The sequence below is a fragment of the Rhinolophus sinicus genome, chromosome 2 (genome assembly GCF_057876585.1).
Source record: "Rhinolophus sinicus isolate RSI-liver-muscle chromosome 2, RSI-T2T, whole genome shotgun sequence".
NCBI classification, from domain to species: Eukaryota; Metazoa; Chordata; class Mammalia; order Chiroptera; family Rhinolophidae; genus Rhinolophus; species Rhinolophus sinicus.
In genome coordinates this window covers 26,175,787-26,190,646 of record NC_142502.1, presented here as the reverse complement: position 1 = coordinate 26,190,646, position 14,860 = coordinate 26,175,787, and the positions used below count along the sequence as shown (strand labels likewise).

At 37.6% G+C, this 14,860-nt stretch overlaps 1 protein-coding gene across 13 annotated transcripts in view; it reads right to left on the bottom strand.

The window, feature by feature from the left end:
- Positions 1-14,860, bottom strand: part of AHI1 (Abelson helper integration site 1) — a 170,363-nt gene that overhangs the window by 25,233 nt on the left and 130,270 nt on the right. For 10 of the 13 annotated variants that reach the window (XM_088795441.1, XM_088795443.1, XM_088795449.1 and 7 more), the window contains 2 exons: positions 13,422-13,584; positions 9,973-10,070 (listed from right to left, as the gene is read on the bottom strand). The exons of 1 other annotated variant lie outside the window; for it this stretch is intronic. In XM_088795441.1, the coding sequence (XP_088651567.1) occupies positions 9,973-10,070; positions 13,422-13,584 (261 nt within the window). Of the gene's footprint in view, positions 1-5,119; positions 5,225-9,972; positions 10,071-13,421; positions 13,585-14,860 lie in introns of those variants that run through there. 2 more of the 13 variants (XR_016020173.1, XR_016020174.1) reach the window with 2 other exon arrangements.

The window sequence follows — 14,860 nt, the reverse complement described above, 5'->3', positions numbered from 1 at the left end:
TTCCTGCCAGTGAGCTGAAGGACAGCGAAATAGGTAGCCTTCATGGTCTTGGTCCAGTCCTGCAGTTATTTTGGAAACGATAGTGCTTTCTAGTCAGTGACTGCAAGCCGGCATGACATGGGCAGAGAGCATTTTCTCACAAAGGAGTTATCAACCTTCTGAGGTCTATCAAATATTCTATCTCCTCTGTGTAAGACACAGCATTATGTATGAGGCCCCTGCTTAAATATACCCACGGTAATGGGGAAGCAGAAATAGGGGTAAAAGGAAAGAAAACACTCATTAAAGACAAAAAAGTTTAGTAAGAGAGTGATAAAAGCAAATCTGTTCCACTATGTTGAAAGTGGATAAAAGAGACATTTAAATAAATAAAAAGAGGTTCTTCCCTTTTTATGTGAACTAAAGGAGAAGCACATTAAAATAAGAGGCCATTACTGAGCACATTATTGAGACTGCTAAGTAATAACAAGAAAATTAGCATACAGTTAATTTTCCATGGTTCATATAAAGAGTGGCATACAGTTAATTTATTAAGAAAAGGAAACAAATTGTAGTTAAGAGATGTCTAAATTAAATTAAGACACATTTTATATAAACTCATCATGTTGAGGCTCACATAGCTGGCTGGATACATCTTTATGAGAAACTGTTGTTTTTAAGGAGGGTGGTCTATAATTCCAACACTACTATTTATACATTTGTCGGTAATGGAAAAATGCAAAATTTCATTAGCAGGATCTTAAAATAAGAAAAATTGTGACTTAAGGAAAAACACACTTATATCCACACACACACAATATTATATATGTTTTTTTTTTCTATTAAAATAGAACAGTTTCTTAATGGGGGTGGGGTGGTGGTTTTGACCCCCAGGGGAATTTTGGATTATATTTTTGACCTCCAGGGGAATTTTGGAAGACATTTTTTATTATTGTAACTGGAGGGAGTTAGTGCTTCTGGCATGTAGTGGATACTGGCCAGAGATGCTGTTAAACATCCTACAATGCCAACACATTCCCCCCAAACAGAGAACTATCTGGCCTCAAATGCCACTAGTGCCAAGGTTGAGAAACCCTGGAGTACTTGACAGAACAAGAGGGCAGCAGAGTTAGGGTATCAGAGAACTTCTGAAAAAAGGTCATGCTGTCAAGTCAGAAGACAGGGTGACTGATAATAATCAATTCTGCCACCATCTAAGGAACAATTTACAACCAGGAATGACTGGTGGGGAGTTCTCCCAATAACATCTCCCACATTTTAGATCTGTACAAGATTATTAGAGGGATGTTACTCAAATTTGGTTAACCTATGAAAATATAATCATGAAGAGCAAACGCCATATTATTCTATCAAACAATCTTTACAGTCTCTGTCAGAGAGAATAGTACTGGGCCAAGGAGAACATTGGTTTGACCCAGTACATTACTTATTTTATACTTTTATGTATACTCTCATCATTCAAAGATTAAAATCTATACTTGCTGTCTCAGTCATGAAGAAATGTCCCATAAATACTTACCAATGGTTTACTGGAATAATTATGAAACCTTTGAGAATATATATTACCCTCTAAACTGAGTTTTCATGGAAGGTCTGTATAGGAAAAGGAGATGGGATAGAGGCTGGGCTCAGAGACTCAAATCAACTAAATAATCAGTGGGTCGCTAAAATGGAAAACAATTTCACCTTCACATTATTTGCTGTAAATTTTCAGTAATGGGAATTAGGAAGATATCAAGGAAATGATGCATTCCCCGAGACTAGTTTTGGGGTGGAGACCAGAGAGGGATTTTCTCACAGCCCATTTATTTCAGAACCACTGGCAATTATCTAGGTCCTGTACCCACGCTAGACAAACTGAGAAGACAAGCAGTCTGCGGGGTCTCACTTTGTTGAGGATGAGAGGGCCCTGGAAACATGGAGGGGAATTGCCCAAAGTAGCAAGGAGCATAACTGCTGGGGGGGGGGGAGGGAAGAGACAACACAGGCTGAGGTACGCGTGTCAAATACAAGGGCTGAGGCAAAGGCATCAAAGGAGAATGAGTAGCAGAACTGGTGACCAGACATTCAAGAAAGTCAAGACTCACGAGGTGCTTTCAGGGTAAGAGATTCTGAAGGCTTTTAAAGTTCCTCTGTCTAGAACAATAAGGGACTTTATTGTTGGGAGTGGAATCTGTGGGTGTGCGGTGCCTCATACTGGCTTTGCCGTCACATCATTGGGGTCCCACTCACTTTCTTTGTGGGACAGATATTTTTCAAACGTAAACGACATTTTTTGAAAGCAATATTTTTTCCTCAAAATATGTATGTTATTGAAACAAATTATGGGGAAAAGAAATACACATCGGTATTGCCTGCATTGAGACTCTTCATGGGACACAAATAAGTACTTTACTTTTGTTTGTAAGATTTTGATTTCATTCTCTTCAGACGAAAAACTTCAAATATTCCTAAAATTTTAAAGCAAATCCAAGCATGAATTAATTTGTACGAATTTAATATAATAAATTGACTATAATTTTCTTTGATAAACAGAATTACTAAAGTAAAAAATATAAATTGGTATTATTCTTTAGCAATAGGAAGGAGGCAATAATAATTTGGATTGTATTTTCAATGATTTAGTGTATACACTAACTAACTTCTAGATATTTGGAAAATTTGCTTTGCCATCCAAAAATAACCACTGTCTACTATAAATTTATTGTTGGACTTAGCACATTAATAAAATTGTAATTATTTTTACGGTTAAGAATAATTCAGATGAACTCTTGGTAGAAGGACAAGTAAATGGAAAAGATTTCTTTCTGTATGAAGTGATTTTTTAAAATAGTGCTATATGGCACAATTAATCCAGGCTTTAATCAACTCTTTGCTTTTGGGATCTAGAGGGTAAAGGAAAATGAGACATTTTGTAGACTAAGACGACACAGGTACTCGAAAGCCACTTATTTACTGCCTACTGTGTTTCTGAGAGGTTGACAGAATTACCAATGTCAAATTCTGTGTGCGTGTGTGTGTTTGGCAGGAAGAGGAACTACCACGGAGTTATCTGATGCTTTTGGGTGCTCAGCTCTTGTTCTGGACTAGACAAGAAAGCAGCTGTCGCTGAACAGAACTGGAGTTTGCACTTGTGTTTAGGAGCCAGCTCTCTTTGGAATTAATCCAGCCTGTTCTCACGGACTACATGTTAAGCAAAAAACTGAAAATAATTAAAATTCTTGTCACATAAAGAGATGAGCTATACGGATATTTTTATAATTGCCTTAGAATAGCAAAACTAATAACTATTAATATTATTCATTTAATGAGTTTTTAGAAAAAGACAAAAGCAAAAACATCACAGAAATTTCTCCACATTCACAGGTATAATCTAATATTGGTGTACATAATTACTACTATACATCTGGCATTTTTAAAAAAGCATACTTGGTGGTGCCAATGCTAAAACATTTATAAAAGGCGGAGGGTCATTTTCTACTTTGGATTTCGTTTTTTTTTTTCAGAATTAAAAAATGAAACCAAGCATTTTCAGAAATTAAAAACAAAATTGGTCATTTTAAGAATTAAAAAAAAGAAAATCAGGCATTTTAGTAACTTAAAACTGTTAAAAAAAACACGGAATTGTCTGTGCTAATAAGAAAAGATATCCAAGACATATTGTGAAACAAAAACATCAGAATAGTAAGTATGATCCTAGTTTCATCAAAACAAAGACTAGATATGAATAAAGACATGTATACTTAATGTTCTATACATCTGGCATTTAAAAAAAAACATACTTGGTTGTGCCAATGTTAAAACATTTATAAAAGGCAGAGGGTCATCTTCTACTTTGGGTTTTGTTAGAACATGAATATTAGGAAGACAGTTTTATTTTTCATGTACACTATTCTTTACTGAATTTTTAAAACTATGAACATATATTACTTTAATAGAACAACCCAAAATAATTAAAAAAATAAAAGAAGAAATTTTAATAACTGTCCTCCTCAAATAAATATATCATATAGGTTAATGGTTAGGTAACAAAAATAAAAAGCCTACAAAAAAACCCCAAAAAAACAGTCCAAAATATAAACAAAATAAACCAAGGCTGTCAGCACTTTTTTTTTTCTTTCCTCCCTGATAGCACCAATATTCTTCCTCCTATTAGATGCAAATTTACTATAGCACAGCATGATAAAAATGTTCTGGAATGGGCTTGAGGAGAACAGTCTCCTGCTCTCACTCCCTGTGGTACAGGTAATTCCTGATCTGTTTGCTGACCTGTTGTGGAGAATCACTAACTCAAGCGCCTCCCCTCCTCCTGAAGTGAAGAGCAACCTCTGCCATCACTTGCTGACATTTCCATGAACCAGATGAAATGTTGGAAGGGACCTGGCAAATTTAGCAACAGAACAGGTGTGTTCCACTTGGAAGAACTTAAGATTCAGCAGCTGCCAAGCTACTAAAAGGTGTAATTTTACTTCTTATTCTATAGTTTGAATAGAAACAATTGAAAAAGAAAATTACTGAGGAGGTTTCTTTCCTTTTTTTCTTAAGAAGCACAGAGAATACAATTCTAAAGACTACATATGAAGACGGGTAGAAAGAAACAAATTTCAAACATGGATGTAAAAAACCAGTGTGACACAAAACGTGGCTGGCTGTGCAGGTCACAGCTGTCTGTCAGTGACTGGGTGGCAGAGCTCTAACTGGGAGTGTCATTTTGAATGAAACCCTTATAACCTCTCTGGATCTTGATTCCTCATCTACAAAATGGAGGCATTGTCTAGAATCTCTAATGTTCCCTCCATGTCGCCAATTCTATAATTCTATGAACTTAGGATCCTCCCCTCCTTTGAGTCCCTTATCAGAGACATTTTTCATGTTCTTTATAAAAACATATCTTACATATGGTAGTAAAAATAAAACTTGCCCACGAAATTAAACATCTGACAGAATTTGTGGTAGGTTTATAAGGCAGGATTTTGATAAAATCAAACCATATATACTCTGAAAGGAACTGAACTGAAGAAATACAACTGTGCCAGGTGCTAAGGAAGCCCAGTTACACATTTCTCAGGGGGTGGCTGTTGTGTCATGACTCAGAGTGTACCTGAGGCATTCTCATTACCTGGGGGATTACCGTTTCTCAGGAACTTTCTTTACGTAAGTGTAGATTAGAACATCCTTTATACTTTCTCCAACAGGGAAGTAAAACTATACACATGGTATATTCCTAAGAGGAAAAATATATGTAGGAGTCTATTGTAACACATGGATTCAGATAAAGCAGATCAAATCATGTTCTTCAACAAAAGAAATTCATGCATCTTAAATTTTAAAGCCCAATTTGAGTTCCATCTCCTCTCTGAGAACCTTTCTACTCCCTTGCCCAAATGGGTCCTTAGTCCCATTTGGGTCTGTAACTCCCTTGCTTTACCTATTTTATATTTTTAAATGTTTTACTTTGCATGTATGCAAGTTCCTTGATAGCTATTAGAGTTAGAGTTTGGGCAGCAGTGGGGTTAGCCTGAGGGTCAAGTTATATGTGAAAAATTGGTCTACTGTGATATGAATATAAAGGGATATTTTAGAGCATGAAGAACAGTCTGTGAGAGGAAAAGGAACACAAAATTAAAAATATGAATGATAGTCTAAACTAATGCAGTGATGCAGTGAGTTTTTCTAAGGAGAGGAGTGGCACAGGCAGTGAGAACTGGGGAGCCCTGGACTCAGGTAAGAGGTCCTATCCATAGTAACACAGGAACATCAGGAAGAGGAAGGGGCAATGCCAACTGCACAGGCAGCTAGTAAAGTACTGACAGAGCTCCTTCTGTCTGCTCTGGCTGAGGCATCGTTAGTTCAAGGCTACTGGACAGGAACACACAGAGGTAGAGGGGTTAGGTAATCTCTATTTCAAAGGTCAGCATGAAACAGCAGCAAGGGTACCAGTAAGCCATTACAAGCAAAGACTGTCTTTCAAAGCATGTCACACAGTTCTTGATGTAGACTACAAATATCATTAGCTGTCCTAGTGCATCTCTATGCCAATGTGACAAATATTTTCATTGCATTAAAAGTCTTTAGGTTGTAAATTTACATTAGCATCTCCCTAAATTCTTAAATCTGGTGAATTCCAAACAATGGTTAAATTACACATGTAGCCATTTGCCCATAGCAATTCCTTGCCTGTCCTCTCAACTCTATCCCCGTGGTCCCCATGCTGTCACAGGCAACCATCACCATATAGCCTTGCTGTCTGTGCAACTGGCGTTTTACTGAGAAACATTTTTCTTTCAGTTCTTTGCAATACAGGCTGTTCATTCTCACATAATTCAATCATGAACCATGGCGCCTGGGGTTACCACTGGCCTCTTAGCTCTCTGTTGCGGATTTTAGGCCATTATACTTTCAAAGCACACCTCCTTGGGTATATTCTCACCTGGCTGTAACACCCTCTATCTTTGCAGCTGTTACCTTTGGACACTGTGGTCACTCTAACATGATGGCTCTCAATGTTGGCTGCACATTAAAATCACCTGGAAAGCTTTAGCAATCCACCCATGCTGAGGTCCCATCCAGACCAATTAAACCAATTTGTGGGTGTGGAAACAAGCATCAGTATTTATTTTTCAAATTTCTTAGGTGATTTCAATGTGAAGCTAGGGTTGAGATGTCTGCTCCACCACAATAATTAAGAACTTCAGCTCTTGGTTCAGTGTCCCTTCATCCCAGCTCTTGCAATCATCCCGGACTTTTAATGTCCAAGAGAACAACCTGTCCAACACTCAGCCCTAGTTCCTCAGTCAGCTCAATTCTAATAACAGGTCCTTCAATTTCACTTCAGCTCTTATATATAATTCTGTGAATTTATCATAACCTTGAGATGCTTAACATCTGAAATACTAATTAAGCAAGTTTCTTGATTTACAGGCCATAGTTCCAGTTTGTTAACTCTTTTCTTGCATGATACTATGCCTCCACCTGGACATGGGTGGCGAGAATCTTGCTTTCTAAGCCAGCCAGTCTTCTGATTCCACATCCTTTCCAATCTGGCTGATTTTCTATAGTGTGCCACTCCAGTGACTCTCCTCTCAATGTTATCAAGTCTCTTATCCTCTTGGCCTCTGTCATACCCTCAACTCCAATTATGTATTAATCCAAATCTGCCTTCTCCACTGCTATGTCCTAGATGTTGAGCATTACTGAAGGAAAAAATCCAACTACATAGCACTATGTCCCCTACATTTCTATGGTATCCAAACAGCAGCTCCTAGAACTCCTCAGGAATCTCTTTATATGTCCTAAATGAAGTCGTGCTCCTTCTGTCCTCACAGGTATTCTACTGGTCACTGTTCTTCTTCTTATCTCACACCTTTCACTCTCATATTCGAGGTGGAACTTCCTGTTTTTGAGAACATAAAGACATCCTTAATTTCTAGACTTACATTCTATTAACGTATTTGCATCCTCATTCATATTTATGTCTCAGAAGGGTGCTGCTCTAAGCTCAGCACCGCTGATGATCTTTTGTTCAAGTGGGCTGTCCTGTGCATTCTAGGCTGTTCAGCAACATCTGTGACCTCTACCCACCAGATGACAGCAGTATCCTCTTCCTTGCAGATATTTGCAAAAATATCTCCAGATATTGCCAAATGTCTCCTGGGAGGCAAAATCACCTTTAGTTGAGAACCACTGTTCGAAGCCAAGACTAATCCATCAACTTGTCTTTCCAATAAAAACCTCTTGCTTCCTCCACGACCCATATGCTCTTTCTTTACCTTCAACGTGAACCTGTCCATTGGCTTTGTTTCCTTCGTATATGAATTTGTGTGTCACTCCAGTATTTAAAGCCATTCCTGGAACCTCGTCCCCCTCTAGCCAGTGTGTGACCTTGTTTTTTTCCTTCAAGTAGAGCTCTGGGGATGATTTCCATGAGTTCACTTGCTGAGGTGCCATTCTACTCTTCAATCTTTGTCGTATTATTACCAACTCTTGAGACTAGTGTAAAGGTGTCAGGCTCCTCCTGATCGCCTAATACTCAGACAACCTAACTGACTGGCCGTTTCTGACATGACTGGCTATACCCTTCTTGAACCTCTCTTTTCCCTGGCTTCCAGGGCACTCCTTTTTTCGGGTTCTTTACTGTCTTTTCGATTATTTTTTCTTAATCTTCTCTTCCTTTGACTGTCCCTTAAACACCAGTGTTTAGATGGGATTTTGTCCTTGGCTGCCTTCTCTCCAAACTTTACAACATTTGTTCTGGGTTATCTCCTTCATTACAAGCTTCAACTCTACTGATATAATACCATGAATACACTAACTTCTCCTCCTTTTATTTTGAATCCTTCCTTTCTCTCAAATTTCAATCCTTCATCTCTGGCTTCCTCATGAATATTTCTACCTGGGAACAGTAAAACACTGCTACCAAACCAAAATATCTAAAACTGAGCTCATTACATCCTACTCTCTACCACTGCTTGTCTCTACCTCTCCAAATTTTACTTATTCTTTTATTACTTCTGTAGTACCACTATCCACTCAGTTACATAACAAGCCAAGGCCCTTAGCACAATTCCTAGATTCTAACATCACTAATCACATCCAATCAATCACAAAATCCTGTCAATTATACCCCATCCCTCCATCCCCACTAGTTCAGGATTTCATTTTTAGTTTTCTTCAGGATTTCATATTTTATTTTGATGGATTCCTAACTAATGTCCCTGTCCCAGGTCCTGGCTACCTATAATCCAACCACAATACTGCCACTAGAATATTTTAAACATGAAAATCTGTACATGTCACTCCCTAGATTACTCCCTCCAGGGGATCCCCTTTGTCTGAAGGGTACAATCTAAGCATCTTAGCAGCGTACTTCGTGGCCTGACTCCTGCATTTCTTCTGCACTTCTATTAGACCCTGTGCTCTCTGAACATAACCACACGATACCACAGCTCACTCAATTATTCCTTCTGCTAGGCTGTGTTTTCTAAAATCATCTACCTAGCACGTCCTGTTTTATCCGATCAGCCTCAGCTCAAGCATGATCTCCCCGGGAAACCTTCCTGGACTCCCCACGGCAGATCTGGAGGGTTTCTTCCTTTGTATTCCCACTACACTGTGTACATTATATTGATTATAGTTGTACCGCAGTCCATTGGAATTGCCTACTTGAAGGCGTCTCACCCACCAGCCTGCTATCTCAAGGGCAAGTGCTTTGCCTACTCAATCTTGTTTCCGTGAGAACGAATGGAGTGCCGAATGATACAGGACAGGTTCAACTGTCAAGAAAGTCTATACGCCAGGTCATGGAGTCAAGAAGAAGTGAAGTTATTCAGTCTAAGGCAAGAGCTAATGTCAAAGAATGAGTTTAATAGGTAATATATATGATGGCACATTGTTTATTAAAGTTTTCTACCAAAATACTACTAACATCAGAAGAATACTGACTCCGAGGGACCTGAACACACAGGCTTAAAAACATGACATTTCTCTGGAGGAGTGTATCCATATTCATTTTAACCTAAAAACATTTTAAATTACTAGCAAGTAAGAGGAATGCTCCAGGAAGACAGACTATCTTTATTCTGTGGGCTCTAACAGCCTTCAACATATGTGTGTACCCCTAAGGTGGGGCTGAGGACCGTGTCAGTACCACAGTTCTAGAAATAAGTGTAGGGTAGAAATAGCATCACACTTAAAGTCACAAGTTCTACTTTGAGTCCTCGTCCCATTACTTGGGCTGTGACTGGGATCTACTTTAATCTCTCTGAGGCTCCTCAGTTTCCTTATCTGGAAAATGGCTACAATCATATTATGTTTTATTTATATATTTAATAAAATGTTGGTGCCGATATTACAAGAAATAATGTAAACAGTGAAGGATAGAAGCATGAAAAATAAAGCAATATTTTATCCAGAGAGAGTGAAAAAAATCAAAGTACCTATGGGATACATACAAGTGTTCTTAAAAACATTTACCTTTTTGGAAGATGAAGGTTTTACCATTTTGGTTTTTTCCTTGGGGGATAAAGGAGGGGATCGCTCCTTTACCTGTGGAGGCAGTTCTTGATACAGTGCTGGAATTGAAAAAGAAATTCAAGTCATCAAAGTGAGGAGCACTGTTCTATGGGGGAAAAAAAAGAATGATGGGGGAGGGAAGATATGAAACTAAAAGAAACTGATATTCACTTTCTTGGTTTAACAATAAGCTACCTAGCACTTATTGTTAAGGCGATTTGTAGTCTTACATGTTACCGATCAAAAGAACATAACTTATGATTGGAAAGTTTTGATCAGCAGGATTTCAGAAATGCAGAAGGGTCATTTTCTTTTATTACTTGGTCATACAGATGCTTCTATAATTTTATCTCAATATACACTTACAGGAAACTGCTATATGCATGGTTATCTCCTACATACTGCTGGAGGAGATAAAAAGATGACCAAAACAGTCTTTGCTCTCAAGGAGCTTACAATCTGGTCAGAAATAGATCTGTTCACAAGTAACTATAATATAAAATACAATTTGACAGTAATCTAAAGAGAGAAAATAACAAAATCCAATGTGGGGATGACAAACGCTTAATGGAATAAGTGGTAGATGTACGTCAGACTCTGAAGAATATGTAGGATTTTGCCAGGCAGAGGTGTGGAGAAAGGATAATTTGGGAAGATGCTATGAAATAAAAAAGCATGGGGCTAGGACTATACATGATATTTAATCTATACACAGTGCTAAGTCTAAGATTCCCTCTAAGATTATAAATTATATAATCTAATCCACACACAGCACTGAGTCTAAAAAGTCAGGTGGGAATTTTAAAGGGTTAAAAAAAAATAAATCTCTTCAGGTTAAATGACTTGGGCAACTCTCAATTGAGAGAAATTGCTAAAATACAGCTAATCAAAATTCTAAGATTATGAGATGTATTAACTGGTTTTGTGTATGGGTTGATTTTATTATTGGGTTTATCTTTTATTGGAAAGGATGTTAGACATGATTAAGGGAAGGTGATCATATTTTTCTTTCCAGTGGCTTCAAATACAAAGGGAATAAATCCTTTATAATAATGGGGTAGCAAGGTCTTCTACTGTGTTGTTCTCTTAGAGGACATGGCTTTCAATTAAATAGTTGGTACAGGTTCTGTTCATATATATATATATTTCCCTTAAATTTTTTGCTTTGCATATTTGGTTTTGGATAAAGGATAATTTCTGCTACTATTTTTAGAGTGGAATAGGCTGCTGACAGTCATTTTTTCTCTAATGTTAAAATCTAGCCAGCGAGATTTTATTAAATTTAGGTAAAAAGTAGGATAAAAGGGAAAGAAAAATAATCTCCGATGAAGTGAGAATTCAATTATTACATTCTCAGGTTGTCTGAGGAATTTTTCTGTTTGTTCTGGCCTTTACAAAGCTTTTCCAACAAGCAATAACTGATGCCAAAAGAAAACATCCATTATTCTGGGATACAGTAAGGAATTACCGTAGTTGAAGAATGGATTAATTTCTGCATATAACTACTAACCATCACTACAGTATGCTTTAGAAGTCTCACTTTGGTAATTATGGAAGAAACATTTTACTGGATTTTTAACCCACTGTACACTGTAGATCAAATATCTATAGCCTCTCAAGATTTGCAAGCCTAAGGAGGCTATTTCTGAAAACTAACTGGATTCCAAAGTTAAAGCACCTCATACCATCCTGCCTGGAAATACACAACCTTTTTATATTATCAAGCTAAAACATTTTTAAATGTTTTCATTTGTATCTGGAGGAAACAAGGAATTGTTTCTATATCTAGTTAAAATGACAGATATATTCCAGAGTGACTATGATCATGCAGGCAGCTCTTCATTGAAAACAGAAGCTACCCCTGCTGAACTCCAGTGGCTGATCCCGTGGGAAAGCCATCACTGGGAAGGGGAGGGAAGGAACTTGGATATGTGAGACAGTCTGGAAGTTAGAAGTGCTGAGCTTTTGGGAAATGACTGGTATTAACCTGTCCTAAAATTTCTTCCTTCCACTTTACCTTATGTTTTCTCCATTAGGTATCTTCTTTTAAACATAAAAATATACCTCAGATAGAGTTTAAGAGCTACCAGTCAATTACTACTCCAAGAACAAGAATTAGAACAGTGGTATAGAGGAACTTCAAAATTTTGTTGTGTAAGAGAAGTGGGTAATTTTCGAGGCACTTAGCACTGGAGAGGGGAGGAGTTTGCTGAAAGCAGACATACTGAAGAAGGCAGCTGCAGTAAGACTGAGACTGCTTGAGAGAGTGGAGAAGGAAGGCTGGGAAGTACCAGGGTGTAGACAAGTTAGTGAGAGGGTGCCGAAGAGAAAACATTTTATCTAGGCTGAAGCCAACACCCAGTGTTCATAGAAGGAATTCTTCTTCCTCCTTCCTCTCCTTTGCTCTCAAAATACAGAACTTAGGAATCAGTAGTACTTTTGTTCAGCCATAGTTTGGGTTAAATGGGGTTTCACAGACTGGTCTGAAAAGCAACTATTGTTTATAATAATTATTGTTTTTTGCAGAGACAAAAGACAGCAATAAATATTTAAAACAGAGTGTTCTCAAGGCTGCCTATACTGCATTTTACCTCAGAACTGTATGATTTCAGTATTTCTGGAAGACAGTGTAGAGATGACAGAGCTCAACTTCCTCATTTTATAGGAGGAAACTGAGGCATATATCAGTAATAGTTGCTGAGCTAGGATTAGAAATCAATTTTCCTGACCTGAGAATTGTGTTTTTCCTACCACACTATGAAGTTAATTGCTGAGAGGAAGCATTCTTCCGAAAAAGCATCACTATATTTCTCCCCTTTCTTCATAGTCTTCCTTTTATTTTTAGGTCATGTGTGTTCTATTTTCACCTCTCAAGGTAAAAGCTACAGCTTTCAGAAAATTATGTTTAGCATTAACTCCTTCACCAGCTTATTTCTTTTTCCTTTCACACATGAGGGCTTCCTTTACTTGAGAATGATAATAGTCTGTTGCAGGCAGGTGATAGGTAAGAGCTTGGACTGAAGTATACAAAATAAAAGAATGGAAGTTGGGCAACTAGAGCTTCTTAATGTGCCTGTCAACTGAGGAGTCACTGTAGCAAGAGAAGAGCTGACATAATCGTGTGTGAAGTAGGTGGCAGGGGAAAGGGGCTGTAGAAGAAAACTAATAGCTAGATGGGCAGGTGTCCTGGGATGAGAAGTCTGTGAAGCAATCATGACAGGAATTAATAGCGTTATAGTATACTAGTGCCTCCCCTTTTCATTTTTTTGCATCATAAGAGTGAAGAGCCATACCCATTGGTAAACGTGCAGAAGTTACAAAAACAGTAAATTAAAGGGTACAACATGATTAAAATCTTGTACTATCAGTTACACCATATTAGTAAACCAGGAAGGGAGCATAAAACTTACTTTCACTAGCCACATGATTAGCTGGAAAATAACCTTCCTGTCCCTTTCCTAAGCTGCCATACCACCAGTCTTCATTATCTTTGAAAAACACTCCGATAATGTCTCCGCGATGGATGGTTAGTTCATCTGATCGATTCGCTGTGTAGTCATAAAGAGCCACTACCTAAGAGAGAGATAAGACCACCACAGCTTTATCACAACTGTACCACAGAGAAAACCCCCAACATTCACTTCCTCTTGCAGAAGAGCAGCTGAAACCAAAGCAGTACTTTGGTAAAGTCTGAGGCGGTCTCAAGGTTTGCTAATGGGATCAGGGGTGGTGGGAACACAGCAGGAGAAGCAAGATAAAAGACTGTGGGATTGAGAAATGGTTAAGAGCATTCAATACACTAAGATTAGCTTCCAAATAGCAGATGTTATTTTTTTTTTTTTTAGAGCAAATTACTTGTGAAGCAAATAAAAAAAAAGGTCACACACCATTCACTTTCTTAGAATTGTTTTATACTACCTTTAAATTCCATTCTCAATGCTAAGCAGATGCATCTGAAAAAAAAAATTCTTCAGAATGTTAACAAAAAGGAAAAGCTCAATGGAACAACCCAATTACATAAGTTCATTGTGATCACTTGGTATATTGTGAATGTCTCTTTTTGATATAAAACATAAAAAACACGTGTTTGTAGCGAAATACATCAATAATCTGTATCTTCTTACTACCTTTTATAATACTCTGATAAGCTTATTTTCACTAGAGAGAAATTTAAGAGGAAAAACCTTTCTATGAGAATCTGTTCTCTGTGTTGTTATAGTAGTCACCATATTTGATTTTTTTTCTCTTGAAAAACCCAAGTCAAAATGAATAGTCACAGAGGCATTTACAAACCCCTCACAGCAGTTATAAGAAGGAAGCAGATATCAGCCCATTTTAGATGTGATACACTGTATAAATTGGTACATAATAAGAATTCTAAAGAATAAACTATTTTTTCTTCTATTTAAATGGGATTTGAAAATTTACAGGTTATACCACTACATGTGTAATAGAAAATTATCATTATCCTTTGCATTTAGGTATAGTACTGATTCATCCACTTAACAAAATGTATTTACTGAATTCCTAATATGCCTGGTTTTATGCTGGGGGCTAAATATACAGAGTTAAATAGGATAACTTCTAGGAGTAATTCACTTAGGCTTTGCAGTAGAAGAATAGTCAGGAATTAGTCAGTGGAAGACACGGAAGTGTGTTTCAGGCAGACTGTACTGCATGTGTGAGTCTAGAAAAGAAAAAAAATCCCAAATAGTTTAATATGCTGGGAGCTCGGGATCAGAGGCAAGAGCATAGACAGAAGGATGGGGGAAGCTGAGGCTACAGAAGAAATAAGTGGCCAGATCATTCTTGATGAAAGAGTTCAGCCTCAATATATGGGCAATAGGAA